Genomic DNA, 16,336 nt, shown 5'->3' on the forward strand with positions numbered 1-16,336 from the left:
GTCAAGCTCTACAGCTATTTTTCCTACGAAATAGTTGTCCCTTCGGGCGTACCGCAGGGATCTCATCTTGGACCTTTGTTGTTTAATGTTTTTATTAACGATATAAAAGACTGTTTCCAATATGCGAAATTTCTTTTATTTGCTGACGATGTTAAGTTTTACTGCCACATTAGGAATCCACTCGACTGTTTAAGGCTTCAGTCCGATTTGAATCGGTTGAATGAATGGTGCAGCAACAATGACATGGTTCTCAACTCCTGCAAATGTTTTCACATTTCATTCACGCGTTCGAAAAGTCCTATCTCTTTCACATACAAAATAGGTGATATAAATATCACAACAGTCACATCGATAAAAGATCTTGGAGTTACACTTGACTCTGGACTATCTTTCAATATTCATATAAGCAATATCATCTCAAAATCGCTTCAACTGTTAGGTTTTATTAAAAGATGCTCCCAAGACTTTAAGCAGTTGAGATCGTTTAAACTGTTGTACTGTGCAATGGTGAGGCCAATCGTGGAATATGCATCTTGCGTCTGGTCACCCGCCTATGAGACATACAACTGTAAGATTGAAAGGATCCAGCACCTATTCCTTAGGTTCGTCGCATTCAAAACAAACCGTAGAGACTGGAATTATATGGATCTTGAACTAGAACTTAACATTGACACCTTATCAAGCAGACGGAAAAAGAAGGACATGTACATGTTGTATAATATTATAAATTCAATTCACGACTGCCCTGAGCTCCTGGAGGAAGTAGGTTTACATATTCCCTCCAGAATCACACGTTCAAGATCTACGTTTCATACTCCCATCAGCAGAACTAACTTCACTGCAAATTCTTTCATCTCGAGGGTTTCTAGACAGGCAAATGCTTGCTCCAATTGTGTGGATTTCTTTGCGGATAGTTCGCGATTTTTAAAAACGCTAAAGGATTGCACCCTCTAGTTTTATGTTCTTGAATATTTTAAACTTGTGATTATATATCTTTACCTGTTATTTTTACTTTTTGACTTGCTTTATTGTCGTAGTGTTTATTGTATCTTATTGTATTTTACGTATATTTGTAATATTTTGTTAGTTCTTCATATCTTCTGTAATGTTTTATTGTAATGAGCTTTGCTCGTAAATATATATAAATAAATAAATAAATAAAAACAATTTAAACATTATTCGTATTATATTGAAATTTTGTATGCTATTGACTTTATAACAACTACTTCCAATTTGTTTGTTAAATACTTTATTGTTTTATTTAATTGTTATGTATTTGTTTCTAAATTGTTTTAAAATAAATATTGTTTGACTTCGTGTGTTCGTTTTTTTAAATTCGCCCGAAATAATAAGAAATATCGGATGATTCCATATAAGTTTGGGTGTGTGTAGTTCGTTGAATCCAGGTTTTTAAGCAGTTTTTAAAAATATAAAAACATACAGGGTGTTTCATTAAAAATAAAGCTTATGGACTATCCTAGGCTTGCGTGAATCACCGTGTACATTTAAATTTATGTTTAAAAAGCATACATTTATATATAAAAAATATCGACGGGTCTGAGCGTTTTTTTATAATTTTTTAAAGCAAGGACAGAAATAATTTTTTCTACGACCGTTTAATAACATGCTCATTATTCGCTATTTTTTCATAGATAATAGCACCCATTACTGTACCCGTGAGTAATATTTCATTACTCACGGGCTGAAGTTACTATGGGTCATTACTCACGGGCTAAAGTTTGATTCAAGTGACGCATGCCACTTTTAATATTAATCGTATATAAACTGCAAATAAAATTACTTAAAGTTGTTTATTTAATACAATAATTATTGTAATTTATATCAATAATTAACTTCGAAAAATTTTTAAAGGAATTTCAACGGTAACAATGTCAGTATATTTTTTACGCTCATATCTTGTTTACTAAAAATTTTGACGTTTATCATTTATTTTAGTGACAGTGACATTAGCTCATTTTGTTAATGTTAATTGGAATTTATAACTAATATTGTATTTATTTTTTAAGTTATATTGTGTTAAATATGTTATAACATATTATGTATAGTTATATTATTATATTATGTATAGTTAAATGTAAATATACATTATACCTATTGAAATACGTCCAGCGACAACAGCCATTTCCTATTTATTAGATTAATTGACAGTAGGTACAAATTTAAGCTTATAATTTTTCTGAAACGAATAGAACTTATATAAACTAGTTGTATTTTTACAATAAATAATAATTTGGTAATAGTAGGCAACCAATTATTCAGCCACGTACTAGGAGTAAATAGCATTTAGGTATTCTTTTAAATTATTATAATTTAAATCTCGAGTAGTTGATAATTAATTTTTTTACTATTTAAAATAAAAAAAAGATCGTAGAAAAAGTATAGTATTCTACTCGCATGTAATGCAAACTTCATCATCGTGAGTAATAGCCATCATTACATGCTCGTTGAATAATATACTATTATTCCGTAAGTGCCTTCCACCCTATGTACACTTAACCAAACTTATATGGAATCACTATGTATTTGAAATCTGCAGCTGCAAGATATAGGTGTAAATATTTTAGATGAAACGATAAGAAGAAGAAGAGTTACCGTGTCCAAGGACTATATAGCAGAAGGAAGTTAAGGGATTCTGCAATCAATCACAAACAAGTCTGGCTAACTGGCTCTGCCAAAGCCATTTTTCAAAAAAAAAAATTAAGGGATCCCTAGTTAACCAGGCAGCACAAGATTGAACACGTAAACTGGAACATTGGACATTGGAAAAGTATGCTATTTTCAAACGAAAGTAGGATGTGTAAAATCAGATGATTAACAAATTCGTGTCCTTGTTGAGGGCGATGAAGACAAGCAAGAAAAGAAACTGACAGATTTGTTCATAAATATAAAAGAGAAAGGGTCATGTTCTGGGGAGGAATTATGATCGGTAAAAAATCCTTTAAATTTCATTCAACCAACTTTAATAGCTCGCAGGTATGTTGATTTGGTTCTATAACCTATAGTTCTTCTTCTTCTTTTTGTAAAGACATGACTCTGTCTGTTTTTTCAATGTGCCTCTAGTAAGTTGTCGTTCCATCGTTTTCCTGGTCTTCCCACTGATCGTCTTCCTATTGGGGAACCGTCTCTCGCTGTCCTGACTATCCTATTTGTTGTCATTCGGCTTATGTGGTCATTCCATTCTATTCTTCTGTTTCTTACCCAGTTATTAATGTTATACACCTTGCATCTCCGTCGTATATCTGTACTTCTAGCTCTATCCCATAGAGTCTTACCATCGATTTTTCGAAGAGTTTTCATCTCCGCTATTTCGAGCAATCTTTTTGTCCCCTCTGTGTCGGGTCGTGTTTCTGCCGCGTATGTCATTATTGGTCTGATGACTGTTTTGTAAATTCTGCCTTTCATTGCTTTTCCGATATTTTTATTTCTCCATATTGTGTCATTCAGGCAACCTGCGGCTCTGTTTGCTCTATTCACTTGATCTTCCACTTCTGTTTCGAGCCTTCCGTAGCTAGATAGTGTGATGCCTAGGTATTTAAACTCCATCACTTGTTCTATTATCTGACCTTCCAGCTCCAATTTACATCTTATTGGATCTGCTGTTATAACCATGCATTTAGTATTTTTTGGGGAAATTGACATGTTAAATTTTCTGACGACTATGTTGAATTGGTGCAGCATACGTTGTAAATCATCTTCACTTTGAGAGATTAGTATTGCATCGTCAGCATAGCAGGTTATTTTAAGTTGTTTTTCTCCCATTTAGTATCCTTTTTTAGTTCTTACTTTTTTTATTATTTCGTCCATGATCAGGTTGAACAATAAAGGACTCAAGGACTCAACCTGTAGTTAGGCTCCTGAAAGATGCAATGGAAGAAAATTTAATTGAGCATTAATTCGCTTCAAATAATAAAAAATATCAGATGATTCCATATACAGTTGAGTCCGCGAGTCTTTACCCGTGCGTCATTAATACCTGGCGAGATAAAACACATACTTTTTATCTAGCATCATTCTCTTCCACGCATGAAACTCATGACAAACCAGCTGCCGTTTGTTATTAAGTAAAAACACACGTTATTTTTATGAACCATCTAGACTCAATGCATTGAAAAGAGATAGGTACAAAAAAAGACGATTCGGTATGTTTTCATATTTTAAGCACAATTTGTTTGACGTTTCTGCTTTGTTTATTTTTGTGGCTGTCAGTCAGTTGAATTTTTTGCGGTTTTTGTCGAATTTTTGCGTTTTGAAGTTTCTTTATATTACACCAACAGTTGTTATCACAACTAATTTTATATTGGGCTTTGAAATTTTTAAACAATTTTATTTTGGCAATTAATATTATTTAAAACATAAAACATAGACCAGTGCAGATAGCTCTAAAATGGACCAAAAAAATAAAAAATTAATAGCAGGATGAGACCAATTCCAAATGAAAGTACACATATTAGATAACATGTGAAAGATTTTTCACCAAATCTGGATGAGGGGAACATGGGTTGAGGGAGCATTTTTAGGGGTGAAAACGGTTAATTACGTTTTGTGGCAAAACGGCACATCCTATCGAAAAAAGTTAAATCGCAAAGTTGTAGGCAATAAAAATATCTACAACTTTTGTAAATAAACATTTTTCACATAACCTCAAAATATACGAGAAAATCGAAAAATTCAATGTTTTTGATTTTATTTTTTTTTTCTCACTGAAAACAATTTTTTTTTACCAAATATGGTGGAAACTTACCTCTTTCTGTCCCAAACAGGCTGTAATTTTTCTGTATAAAAATATTTTTTAAAACCCTTGTTTTTTATGTCTAAGGGAAAATGTAAGTATTTTTTCAATTGAAAAATCTCCCGAAATTTTTTTAGCTTTTTTAAAGAAGTTGGCATTTTTTTTGTTTATTGAAACCTCTATTTTCTGATGGTGTAAAAAAATATATACGTTACTGTGGAAAATTTTGTCACAAAAGGCAAAAATCGGACAACCTCTAACCATTTTCAGATTCTCAGACGTAATATAAGTTGCATAGCGAGCAGGAACCAACGAACCTCTGTTAAAAATTTACTACACTAATGCCGTTGTCTGTGATTTATAATTTTGTGAATAAATTATGGTTAAAAAAAATAAAAAACACGCTTTTAAAGCACTAAAAATTTAAAAATAAAATGTTACTAGCTTTAATTTTAAAAGTTATTTTTAAATTTTTAGTGCTTTAAAAGCGTTTTAGTGCTTTCTTTTTCTATTTAATTTTAAAAGTTATTTTTAAATTTTTAGTGCTTTAAAAGCGTGTTTTTTATTTTTTTTAAAACTATATTTTTTTAAAGGTCGGCCTACTTACCTATAAACTACATTTTTTTAAAACTTTTTTTCTCATGAACCAAATTAAAAGTCGCAACAACTTTTTTAACGAAAAAGTTTATTTAATACAAAAGAAAGTAATTATTATAATTTTAATGGCCAACTTTTCATCAATTAATTAAGTATTTGCTTCTTTGATGGCATTTCTTCATCACATTCGGTAATGCTTACAGATTCTGCAGTTTCCTCTAAATCTTCTAGACCATCATGTTCTTCGTCTACATTTTCTTCATTTGGCGTTGGTTTCTCATCCATAATGGCATCATATTCATTAATATAAAAAAATATGGTTTTTCAACATTGGAGCATTTATCAGAAGTACAATTTGAACATAAATTATTACATTTCAAACCATGCTTTCGGCACCCACATTTTTGACTATTGCATCCAGTCTCACAGCTGCAGCAAATACTTTTTAGTACTATTTCTGGAATTAATTCTGCATTTGTGAATATGGGTACAATGCCACGTTCATGTTGCTTTCAGCCCCAATTTGTTGCCGTCAGTTTGTTACCCATCCAAGATTGAATCTGATGGTATGCTCTGTAACAGTGTTGTTCTGCTGCGCCTTCAGTTGGTGGGAGATTAGCTAGTTTAAAAGAAGTTTTTACTCTTGCTAATTGGTATTTGTTAAATCTTAATTTATAGAATTAATTGTAAACCATTTTTGGCGATGTTTTCTTTACTTGCATCTTTTTTGTAGAAAATATTGGCTAAATGTGACAAGTTTTTATTGTCTAATAATGCTTTCACTATGTTTTTTGCCATAAATCAAGGTATTTAGTTATTAGAGCATCATCATTATAATTTTTCTGACAACTTTTACGAATAAAAGCTGATGTCATATTTGCAAATTTTTTGTGTCTACTGTCAAATCTTTTTTTACCAGACTCCACTAAACGTTTCAAAGCATTTTCTTTTATTTTATACAACTGCTTATTATCTGCCTCATTGCAGATTATACAAACAGATTCTTCCATATCCATAGTGATAATCTACAAATACAAAATCATGATTTTACAATTTTCTCTTTGAGTAAAACTAAATTTGCTTGTGCAAAAGAAAGAAATTATTGTTTGTTAATATTGTACTGAAGTACCTATTTCTAATTTATTTTGAATATATTGTATTAAATTTTTATTAAAAATTTGTTAATAAAAAAAAAATAAAAAAATTTCAGGTTATTTTAGTCATACTATTTATGAAAGAAAATGATAATATTTCATTGATTAATTGAGAATAAGACACAGGTAGTATTTACCTTTTTATGTAGATTCCACAATTTCCTTTAAAATAAATAAATTTGTCACTAAATGGGCTGCACCTACTCGCTATGCAACTTACATTACGTCTGAGAATCTGAAAATGGTGAGGGGTTGAAAATAAATTTCCGATTTTTGTCTTTTGTGACAAAATTTTCCACAGTAACGTATATATTTTTTGCACTATCAGAAAATAGAGGTTTCAATAAACAAAAATAATGCCAACTTCTTTAAAAAAGCTAAAAAAATTTCGGGAGATTTTTCAATTGAAAAAATGCTTACATTTTCCCTTAAACATAAAAAACAAGAGTTTTAAAAAATATTTTTAAACAAAAAAATTACAGAGTATTTGGGACATAAAGAGGTAAGTTTCGACCATATTTGGTAAAAAAAAAATTTTTTTTCAGTGAGAAAAAAAATAAAATCAAAAACATCGAATTTTACAATTTTCTCGGATATTTTGAAGTTATGTGAAAAATGCTTATTTACAAAAGTTGTAGATCTTCTTATAGTCTACAACTTTACAATTTAACTTTTTTCGATAGGATGTGCCGTTTTGCCGCAAATCGTAATTAACCGTTTTCACCCCTAAAAGCGCTCCCCCAACCCATGTTCCCCTCATCCAGATTTGGTGAAAAATGTTCCACATGTTATCTAATATGTGTACTTTCATTTGGAATTGGTCTCATCCTGCTATTAATTTTTTATTGTTTTTTTGCTATTTACACTGGTCTAAAAGCTAACGTCATTCACACAGTAAAGAAATGATTGTGTTTAGATTTCCGTCAAAGTGAATAAAATAACAAAAATAAAATATGTTATTGAATTTTTTTATAAATTGTTTATTTATTTATTAATCAATAATAAGAGAATTTATTAAGCTACTTCAAATTATGTAGCTGTAATTCTGCACAAAAATTTTGAAGCAAAACTTACATTTGACATTCTATATATTTGATAAAGTCAAATTTTATAATAAAACCCGTAATCGGAACAGTAGCCACTTTCTGTCAGTTGTTGTGGCGTGAAATAGATTTCCGACTTATTTCGTATGCTTTAAATGATGACGCACGGGTAAAGACCCGCGGACTCAACTGTAAGTTTGGTTGTGTATTTATGTTTGTATAAGCAAAATTTAATTTCAAAGCAACCTAAAATAAGCGTACAACAGTAAACTAGTTGTAGTCCAGGGTAATAAGATTTTTTCCATGACACTTCAACAGCCAGATAACTGAAGCGTGTTTTCGACAGGTAATACCAATTGTAACTATTTCCTGCGTAGGATCTGTCGGCCATTTTTATTTATAAACAATTTAGTGTCAAAAAACGGCCGTTTTTCCTTTTTTATCAAATCATTGAAAGACAGTGAAACTCATGGTTTTTTAGTACAAACATCTTCGAGAGCATAGAAAAAGCTTTAAAATGTCGTATTATAAAGCTTGACATACTCATTGATTGTTAATATAATTGCGAAAAAAGTTGAAATTGCAAAAAAAATAATTTCACAAAAACTATTGTGAAAATTAGTGTACAGCTTTGAAATTTTTGTCAAGTGAGGTTTTTTGGTGCTTAATATGTGACAAAAATTTCAAAACGATTTATTCAGTTGTTTAAATTTTATTCAAATTGTTTATCCCAGAGAGCTTTTTGAAGTTATACTTCTTTACCGGCGATAGAGGGTGATTTTTTTATATGTTAAAACCTATCAGCCCGGCGCATGCGCATTATAACTTTGTTGTGATTGGATGTTCAAATGACATGTCAAAAATTATCCGATATGGCAGCTGTGGTTTGGAGGTAAAGGTAAAGGTAAACAAATGTATAATATATTAGTTTTATTGTTGTGAGGACAGAAACAAAAAAGTTTATAATATTGTAGTGACTTTTAAATAGTTTTTAAAAGCAACAGGTACGTAATAATCATAGATATATAATACTCTAGATTGCGCCCTGCGATCTTAAAATGGGTGATGGTTGCGACAGAGATAAATGAGCATATTTGGTCGGTAGTCTCTTTTTAATTTAAGGGGAATATCGACGACGTGAATATCCCACTTTATCGAGTAATATGTGTTGACAGTTGTAGCGGGTGGTGACGGGAAATGGTCTTTGGTCTTCGGACGTGGATAATCGTGGTTCGAATCCCATACCAACTTTATTTTTTTTATTTTTATTTAATCAATATTGCGTTTATTAGATATTTTTACATCTGAAAAATGGACCTAAGGAAATCTAGCAGATAATAAATGTATGTATAGTAAGTTAATATTGGAATACATAATTTGTGAACTGCATAGTAAAATAAAAGTCATTCGTTATTAATATAAATTCGTCCTTATTCGAATGATGTGAATGTTTGTTTTGCTTCTACTTTTTTAAAAAATTGTAACAATAGTTTCATAAATAAAAATAATGTCTAATTACTTATAATTGAATCGGTCATTTCAAAAACAGCAAAGTCCACAATTTTCAGAAACTAACTTTTGAGAGGAACAGACTCCTTTAAGATAAACGTTGTGTGCAAAAACGACACCAGTCCAGTAAAAACATTAGGAACAAAACTACAATATAACTCTGAATTTTGATGTCATCCATTTCATCCATCTTTCGACTATATAGTTAGTTTTCTTTGCTCTTCTGTAAAATTAGGAATATGTGACTCATGTTGTTTTTGAAATGACCGATTCAATTAATAAATCGATGGTACATTATGTTGATATTAATTATTGGTAATTTTTTACGAATATTTTGAACAATTACTTTATACTATCCTACAATTAACTTATTAAAAAAATAACATTGGCTTTTATATTTTTAAAAATCTATAGGTGTACCTACCAATGAACTGTCAATACGGATGGAATGGCCCTGTCCCATTCAAATAGTGAAGCGAGATTGCCACCAACATACAAGAGAGAGGTCCTAGAGAAAGACAGACAAGGTGCTGGAAAATTTGACAAGCCGTGTAATTTGAGTTGCCTATATAAATGGACCCGATTGAATCAGTATTGACAGTTCGTTGAATGGACCTCATATTTTAACTTGGCTAAGTCCTAATTGTTGATTGGCAGTATATATTTCAAAATTTAAACACTTTTTTTTTGAATTTAGTGGGTAAATAGAGTACAGAGTGCCATACTTGCTGTTTAAATACTTTTCAGAATTGTTATTTGTATTTATCAAAACAAATACTTTCCTAAAGTATTGGGAGTTAAATTTTAAAACTATTTAAATACTAAATTAGTAACTGTTTTAATATAAAGTGAAGAAGTCCTTGATTATGTTTTTATGTTACTTTTATATTTAGAATATTACTTTTATATTGCCCCGATTTAAGTTGATATAGGCAACTCAAATTACACGGCCTGTCAAAATTTCCAGCACCTTGTCTCTCTCTCTCTAGGACCTCTCTCTTGTATCGTGGCTGCATTAATTTTCTTCGTGCCTATTCCATCCGTATTGATAGTTCATTGGTACCTACACAGTTTTTCTTATTTGTTATATATTTCTTTGCATAGATTTACTTTAGAGATATAATATTGATTATATATTAATATTAATATATATTAATATTGATTAAATAAAAAATAAAAAAGTAAAGATTGGTATGGGATTCGAACCAGGATTATCCACGTCCGAAGACAAACGACCATTTCTCGTCGCCATCCGCTCGAACTGTCAACCCATCTAAAATACTCGACGACAGAGTAGGATAGTGACGTCGTCGATACTCCCCTTGAATTAGAAAGAGACTACCGACCAAATAGGCTCATTTATCTCTGTCGCAACCGTCACCCATTTTAAGATCGTAAGGCGCAATCTAGAGTATTATATATCTATGGTAATAATTGTTAATGTATCATGGGTATAAACCTACCTATTTGATCTGCCAAAATACATAGTATGTAATACTTTTATTTATATAATTTGATTACCATCAAAATTTCTATCAATATTCACCTAATATATTGTTTATTTACTCTATGTTTTGTTGTATTTTTTCAATTCTAAATCATTTCAATTCAAAATTAAAATAATTTGATCCATTTTCAAAATATCAAAATATCACAAGTTTACTCCGTTTAGTTAGTCGATCTTCGTAAATAATGACACATACTGTCCGTGGCTAAGCGGAGAAGGCGAATGAATTCCAATACCAACCGCTCTTATCAGCGGTGGTTCGAGTCCCAATAGAAACTTTCTTTTTTGTTTTTTTTTAATACATTTTATGATTGTAAGTATATTTATTATATAATTGTATTTTCAGAAAATACGTATTTAGTTAAAAAAAAATTCGACAATTAATGTTCAGACATCATTTGTGGCTTGTTTAATGTGTTTGTGTGTGTCTTATTCTTTTATTATTTTAATTTTTGGCACTGTTCTAATAAAAATGTTTGAGAAGTAGTAAGTATAAATTAGTTTAATATTTAAACAAAATATAAATAAAAAGTATATTAATTTCGTTTAAATCATATAATAGAAGTATAACTTCTTGCGTGCGTACAAAGTACACACAGATTCTTTTTTTTTTTCAGTAACATAAGTCAGAAAAAAATAATTTTAGATCCATTATACAGGTGTCAAATGAAAGAGCATGTGCTTATCTTTCAAATTGGTTTAAAAAACGTGAATAAAAACCTAAGACACGGCAAAAAAATAATTTTTTTTTGAAAAAATTTATTAAAAAATTTATAAAATTGAAGATACTTTGGCATAATTATTTATTACTAATAAATGCATATTTTATTCATATTTTAAACCAATTTGAAAATTTAGCTCAGGCTGTTTCATTTGACTCCCGTAGAATGGTTCTAGCATTATTTTTTTCTGACTTATGTTATTGCAAAAAAAGCTCTCTAGGATAAACAATTTGAATAATATTTAAACAATTGAATGAATCGCTTTGAAATTTTTGTCACGTATTAAGCACCAAAGAACCCTCATTTGACAAAAATTTTAAGGCTGTACACTAACTTTTACAACAGTTATTGCGAAATTAATTATTTTGGAATTTCGCCCTTTTCGCAATTATATTAACAATAAATGAGTATATCAACCTTTGTAATACGTCATTTTAAAGCTTTTTCCATGCTCTCGAAGATGTTTGTACTAAGAAAACCATAAGTTTCACTGTTTTCCATTGATTTAATAAAAAGAAAAAAGCCCTTTTCTGACACTAAATTGTTTATAAATAAAAATGGCCGCCAGATCCTCCGCAAGAAATAGTTAGAATTTGTTCTTTTAGGTATTACCTGTCGAAAAATCGCTTCAGTACCCTGGCTGTTGAAGTGTCACGAACAGGGTATATTTTTGCCTTATTATCCTGGCCTATTATACTTACACTTGGTAGATTAATATTCTCGCACGAAATTATTATCTTAGATCCAATAGGACTTTGAACCTGCCAATTACAATTGTAACCTGCAGAATAGTTATTGGGATATTGTTGATTGTATACAGGAAATTTTTGTCCAACGTCCAAATTCTTATAATAATTACATTTTGGATTCACTGCCCAAGTTATACTCAGAATGTTCATGAAAATAGGTATAAGAGTATTTGCAGTCCCTAAAAAGATATAAATTAACTATGTATCTATATTTATAGTCTAAGAACTAGTAAACCCTCCGACTAACGGTCGTCCTGTAAGGCTAGAAATTTGTCTAGTGATAATTATTCATAGCACACCAAGGCTAAAAACCATAACCTGGCAGGTATCAGCCGTGCACGTATATCTACCAGGCCAATCGAAAAGTGCATAGTTTAGGGGTAAAATAAACTTTCTCCTGTAAGGTTTAAATTTAAGTATGTGTTTGAGTAAGTTATTTACAAGAAATCTGTACAATGACATGCGATTCTGAATAGCATAAGACCTTGCCAGGCGAGGAGAAAAATTAGGGTTTTTTTTTAAATTATTTTTTTGCATCGAACAAATTTTTTTTAGATTTTTTGAATCATTCCAAACAGTGATTTTTCTTTAGTGATTTTTCTCTTAAGTTAATAGTTTTTGTTATATAAGCGATTGAAAATTTTGAAAATTGCGAAATCGGCGATGTTTAACCCTAAATCGGACATTTATCTAAAAATTTCAAAGTTGCCAAGGTAGGTTGATATTCTTTAAACATTGATTGATATAATCGCAAAGAGTTTTTTTGCAATACAATATCGGAAACCCCTTTATTTTTTAATTGCTAATCAAGCGGGCGCGACACTGTAAAGTGAGAACGTTTGAGTTGGCATAAATTCACTATCTCGAGAATGGGCAAATTTCAAGAGAAATCCTCAGACAGGTCGATTTTTATTTTTAAATTAGGACTTTTTGGCATATATATAATACTAGTGACGTCATCCATCTGAGCGTGATGACGTAATCGATGATTTTTTTAAATAAGAGTAGGGGTTTTGTGCTCATTTGAAAGGTTATTTAATTCTCTATTCAGTAATGTAAACATTAACATAATTATTTATACAGGGTGTACAAAAAAATTTTTTTCTTCTATTTGTCAAATTTAATCAAAGTTAATTTAATAAAAATTTTTTTTTGTACACCCTATATAAATAATTATGTTAATAATTATATTAGTGAATAGAGAATTAAATACCCTTTCAAATGAGCTATAACACAACCCCTACTCTCATTTAAAAAAATCATCGATAACGTCATCACGCTCAGATGGATGACGTCACTAGTATTATATATATGCCAAAAGTCATAATTTAAAAATAAAAATCGGCCTGTCTGAGGATTTCTCTTGAAAATCTCGAGATAATGAATTTATGCCAACTCAAACGTCCTTACTTATACTACAGTGTCGCGCCCGCTTGATTAGCAATTAAAAAACAAAGGGGTTTCCGATATTGTATTGCAAAAAACTCTTTGGGATTTCATCAATCAATGTTTAAAGAATATCTACCTACCTTGGTAACTTTGAAATTTTTAGATAAATGTCCGATTTAGGGTTAAAAATAGACGATTTCGCAATTTTCAAAATTTTCAATCGCTTATATAACAAAAACTATTAACTTAAGAGCAAAATCACTAAAGATCTTTTCTATTTGGAATGATTCAAAAAACCTAAAAAAAAATTGTTCGATGCAAAAAAAATAATTTTAGGAAAAACCCCTAATTTTTACCCTCGCCTGGCAAGGGCTTATGCTCTTCAGAATCGCCTGTCATTGTACACATTTCTTCTAAATGACTTACTCAAACACATACTTAAATTTAAACCTTACAGGGAAAGTTTATTTTACCCCTAAACTATGCACTTTTCGATTCACCTGGTAGATATACGTGCACGGCTGATGCCTGCCATGCCAGGTCATGGTTTTTACACTTGGTGTGCTATGAATTATCACTAGACAAATTTCTAGCCTTACAGGACGACCGCTAGTCGGAGGGTTCACTAGCTCTTAGATTATTAGGCCACTTTAGATTAATTAATTATAAAAGTTAAATAAAACTATAGATTATTTAAACTATGGAAAAATCGCACTTTGTGGAACACCAAAATGAGACTGGTACAATCCGATCAGATTCACTTTGTATTTGAGATTTGGATGCGCACCGTAGTTGACCTTCAATTTTTCCAAATTTTCTGAATTTTATTTTGGTCACGTCTCGCCAAGTAAAATACCTGCACAAAATAAAATTCAGAAAATGTAGAGAAACCGAACTTCAATAATAGTGTGCATCCAAATCTCAAATACAAAGTGAATCTGGTCGGACTGTACAGCACGACCTAATTCACTTTGTATTTGAGATTTGAATGCGCACTAATGCTGACGTTTGGTTTTTCCAAATTTTCTGAATTTTATTTTGGTAACGTCCCGCTAAGTAAAATACCTGCACGGTTAAAACATAAGATTCAGAAAATGTGGAAAAATTAAACGGCAATAACAGTGCGCATTCAAATCTCAAATACAAAGTGAATCTAGTCGTGCTGTATATTAGGGTGCATCGAAAAAGGCGATTTTTTTTTGCGATGGAAAAGTAATACCTTAAAAAAGTTGTCCGATCAACTGTTACGTATTTTGGTAAAATTTTTTCGAAATTGGAAAATATCTTCTGTCCCCCCAAGACAATTTAAAATTTTGAAAAAATGTTAACAGACAAAAAAATTTTTATTTCGAAACGAAAATGTAATAGCTTATAAAAGTTGCCTAACACACTATTTAGTATTTTAGTAAAATTCCGTTGAAATAAAAAAATATTTTCTGCCCCCCACGGCAACTAAAAATTAGAAAAAATACATTAATATGCGACAATATGCGAATTTCTTTTGTAAGGGAAATGTAATACCTTATAGAACTTGAATAAATAAATTCGGTTTAAATTGGAAAATATTTTCTGGTTTCACAAAGCAATTAAAAATTTTACTTAAGAAAAGTATACTAAAACATTCTTTTTATAACAAAATAGCCTAACTTGTCAGTCTCCCTGACGTCTCCCAAGTTTTTTAATGCTAAAATAAATATACTTAAAGCAAAGTACAAAATTAGGTATTAATATAATTATTACAAAAAAATATACTCGAATACGCTCCACAAACTGCTACAGAAGCTTGTGTCACAAGCTTGACACATCGTTCTGCACATTGTTGTGGCAGTGATATTTCTCAATATCAATGTTAAAAGGGTCTAAGTTAGGATTCTTAATAAAATTTCGCAGATTGTCACTCGAAAATCTAGAGAATATAGGTAGTTCTGTAAGGTGATATTCTTGTTAGTTAATTAACTCAAAGTAGTCATTTGGATCAAATTTTTTATAGGAGAAAGTTTGAAGACCGTCACTTTTTTTGATTTGGTCACTAGCAAACTTCTTTTGATGTCCAAGGGGTAGATCATTTGAATCTCGCAGACATACAAACCACTCAAGCGGTTTTTTAAGATGTTCTTCTAACAGCCGTATTACATCACCCTTAACGCCAGTATTTACGACTGTTTCGTCACATGCAATAGCTGGATTTGATGCTTTCTGATATACCAGAGAGCGGATACCCATATCCGAAATATTTGCACCCTGGCTCATGCACAAGTGTTATGTGCTCTTTCACGATCGATTGACCATAAAACTTGGTACTGTTTTTTACTTGAGCTAAAGTTTTGTCTTTGCGTCGGTAACTTTCTCCTTTTACCGTTGTTCTCTTTGATTATATTTGTTTTTGTTTTCCCTATCAATCGAGCTTATCACCATTTTTCTGGGACCTCTTTGATTTAATAGAAATTCGCGCTCATCCAGGGGCACTTTTTGAGATTTGCTACAAAGACAATTAATCAGACTGTCACATTTGCATGCTGCAAGATCGAAACGTGTAGTATCACTTTTGTTCTTAAAGCATTGAATTTTATTTTTGTAAAATTCACTGTTTTGCCTTTTCTTAAATGGTTTCATAAGTTTGATATATTTGCCATGATAGGCTTTTAAAAGCTGAATAATTCTTGTATGTTAAATTATTGGAATTAAAGCCTTTTTCCATATTTCTTGCTGAGTTTTTATCCTCTTGCAACCAGAAAACTTTATCTCTTGTTTGTATTTCGGTAAAACATTTTCAGGTATATTTGGTGGTTGCCCAAAAATGGGGCGGTCCACAGTACCTCTTGATTTTATTCCCCATGGTCCTGGTTTATCTATTTTAAACATCTTTAATTTACAAACAACAATAATAACAAAGTTAAGGCATCGCACCAAATATAA

General features: G+C 30.8%; 1 protein-coding gene across 2 annotated transcripts in view; it reads right to left on the reverse strand.

Moving 5' to 3' along the window:
• LOC126883336 (venom serine protease-like) overlaps window positions 1–16,336 on the reverse strand; it is a 486,705-nt gene that overhangs the window by 61,219 nt on the left and 409,150 nt on the right. For both annotated transcript variants that reach the window (XM_050648773.1, XM_050648774.1), the window contains exon 2: window positions 11,984–12,210. In XM_050648773.1, coding sequence (XP_050504730.1) covers window positions 11,984–12,210 — 227 coding nt within the window. The remainder of the gene's footprint in view (window positions 1–11,983; window positions 12,211–16,336) is intronic.

Source organism: Diabrotica virgifera, chromosome 4 (assembly GCF_917563875.1).
Source record: "Diabrotica virgifera virgifera chromosome 4, PGI_DIABVI_V3a".
NCBI classification, from domain to species: Eukaryota; Metazoa; Arthropoda; class Insecta; order Coleoptera; family Chrysomelidae; genus Diabrotica; species Diabrotica virgifera.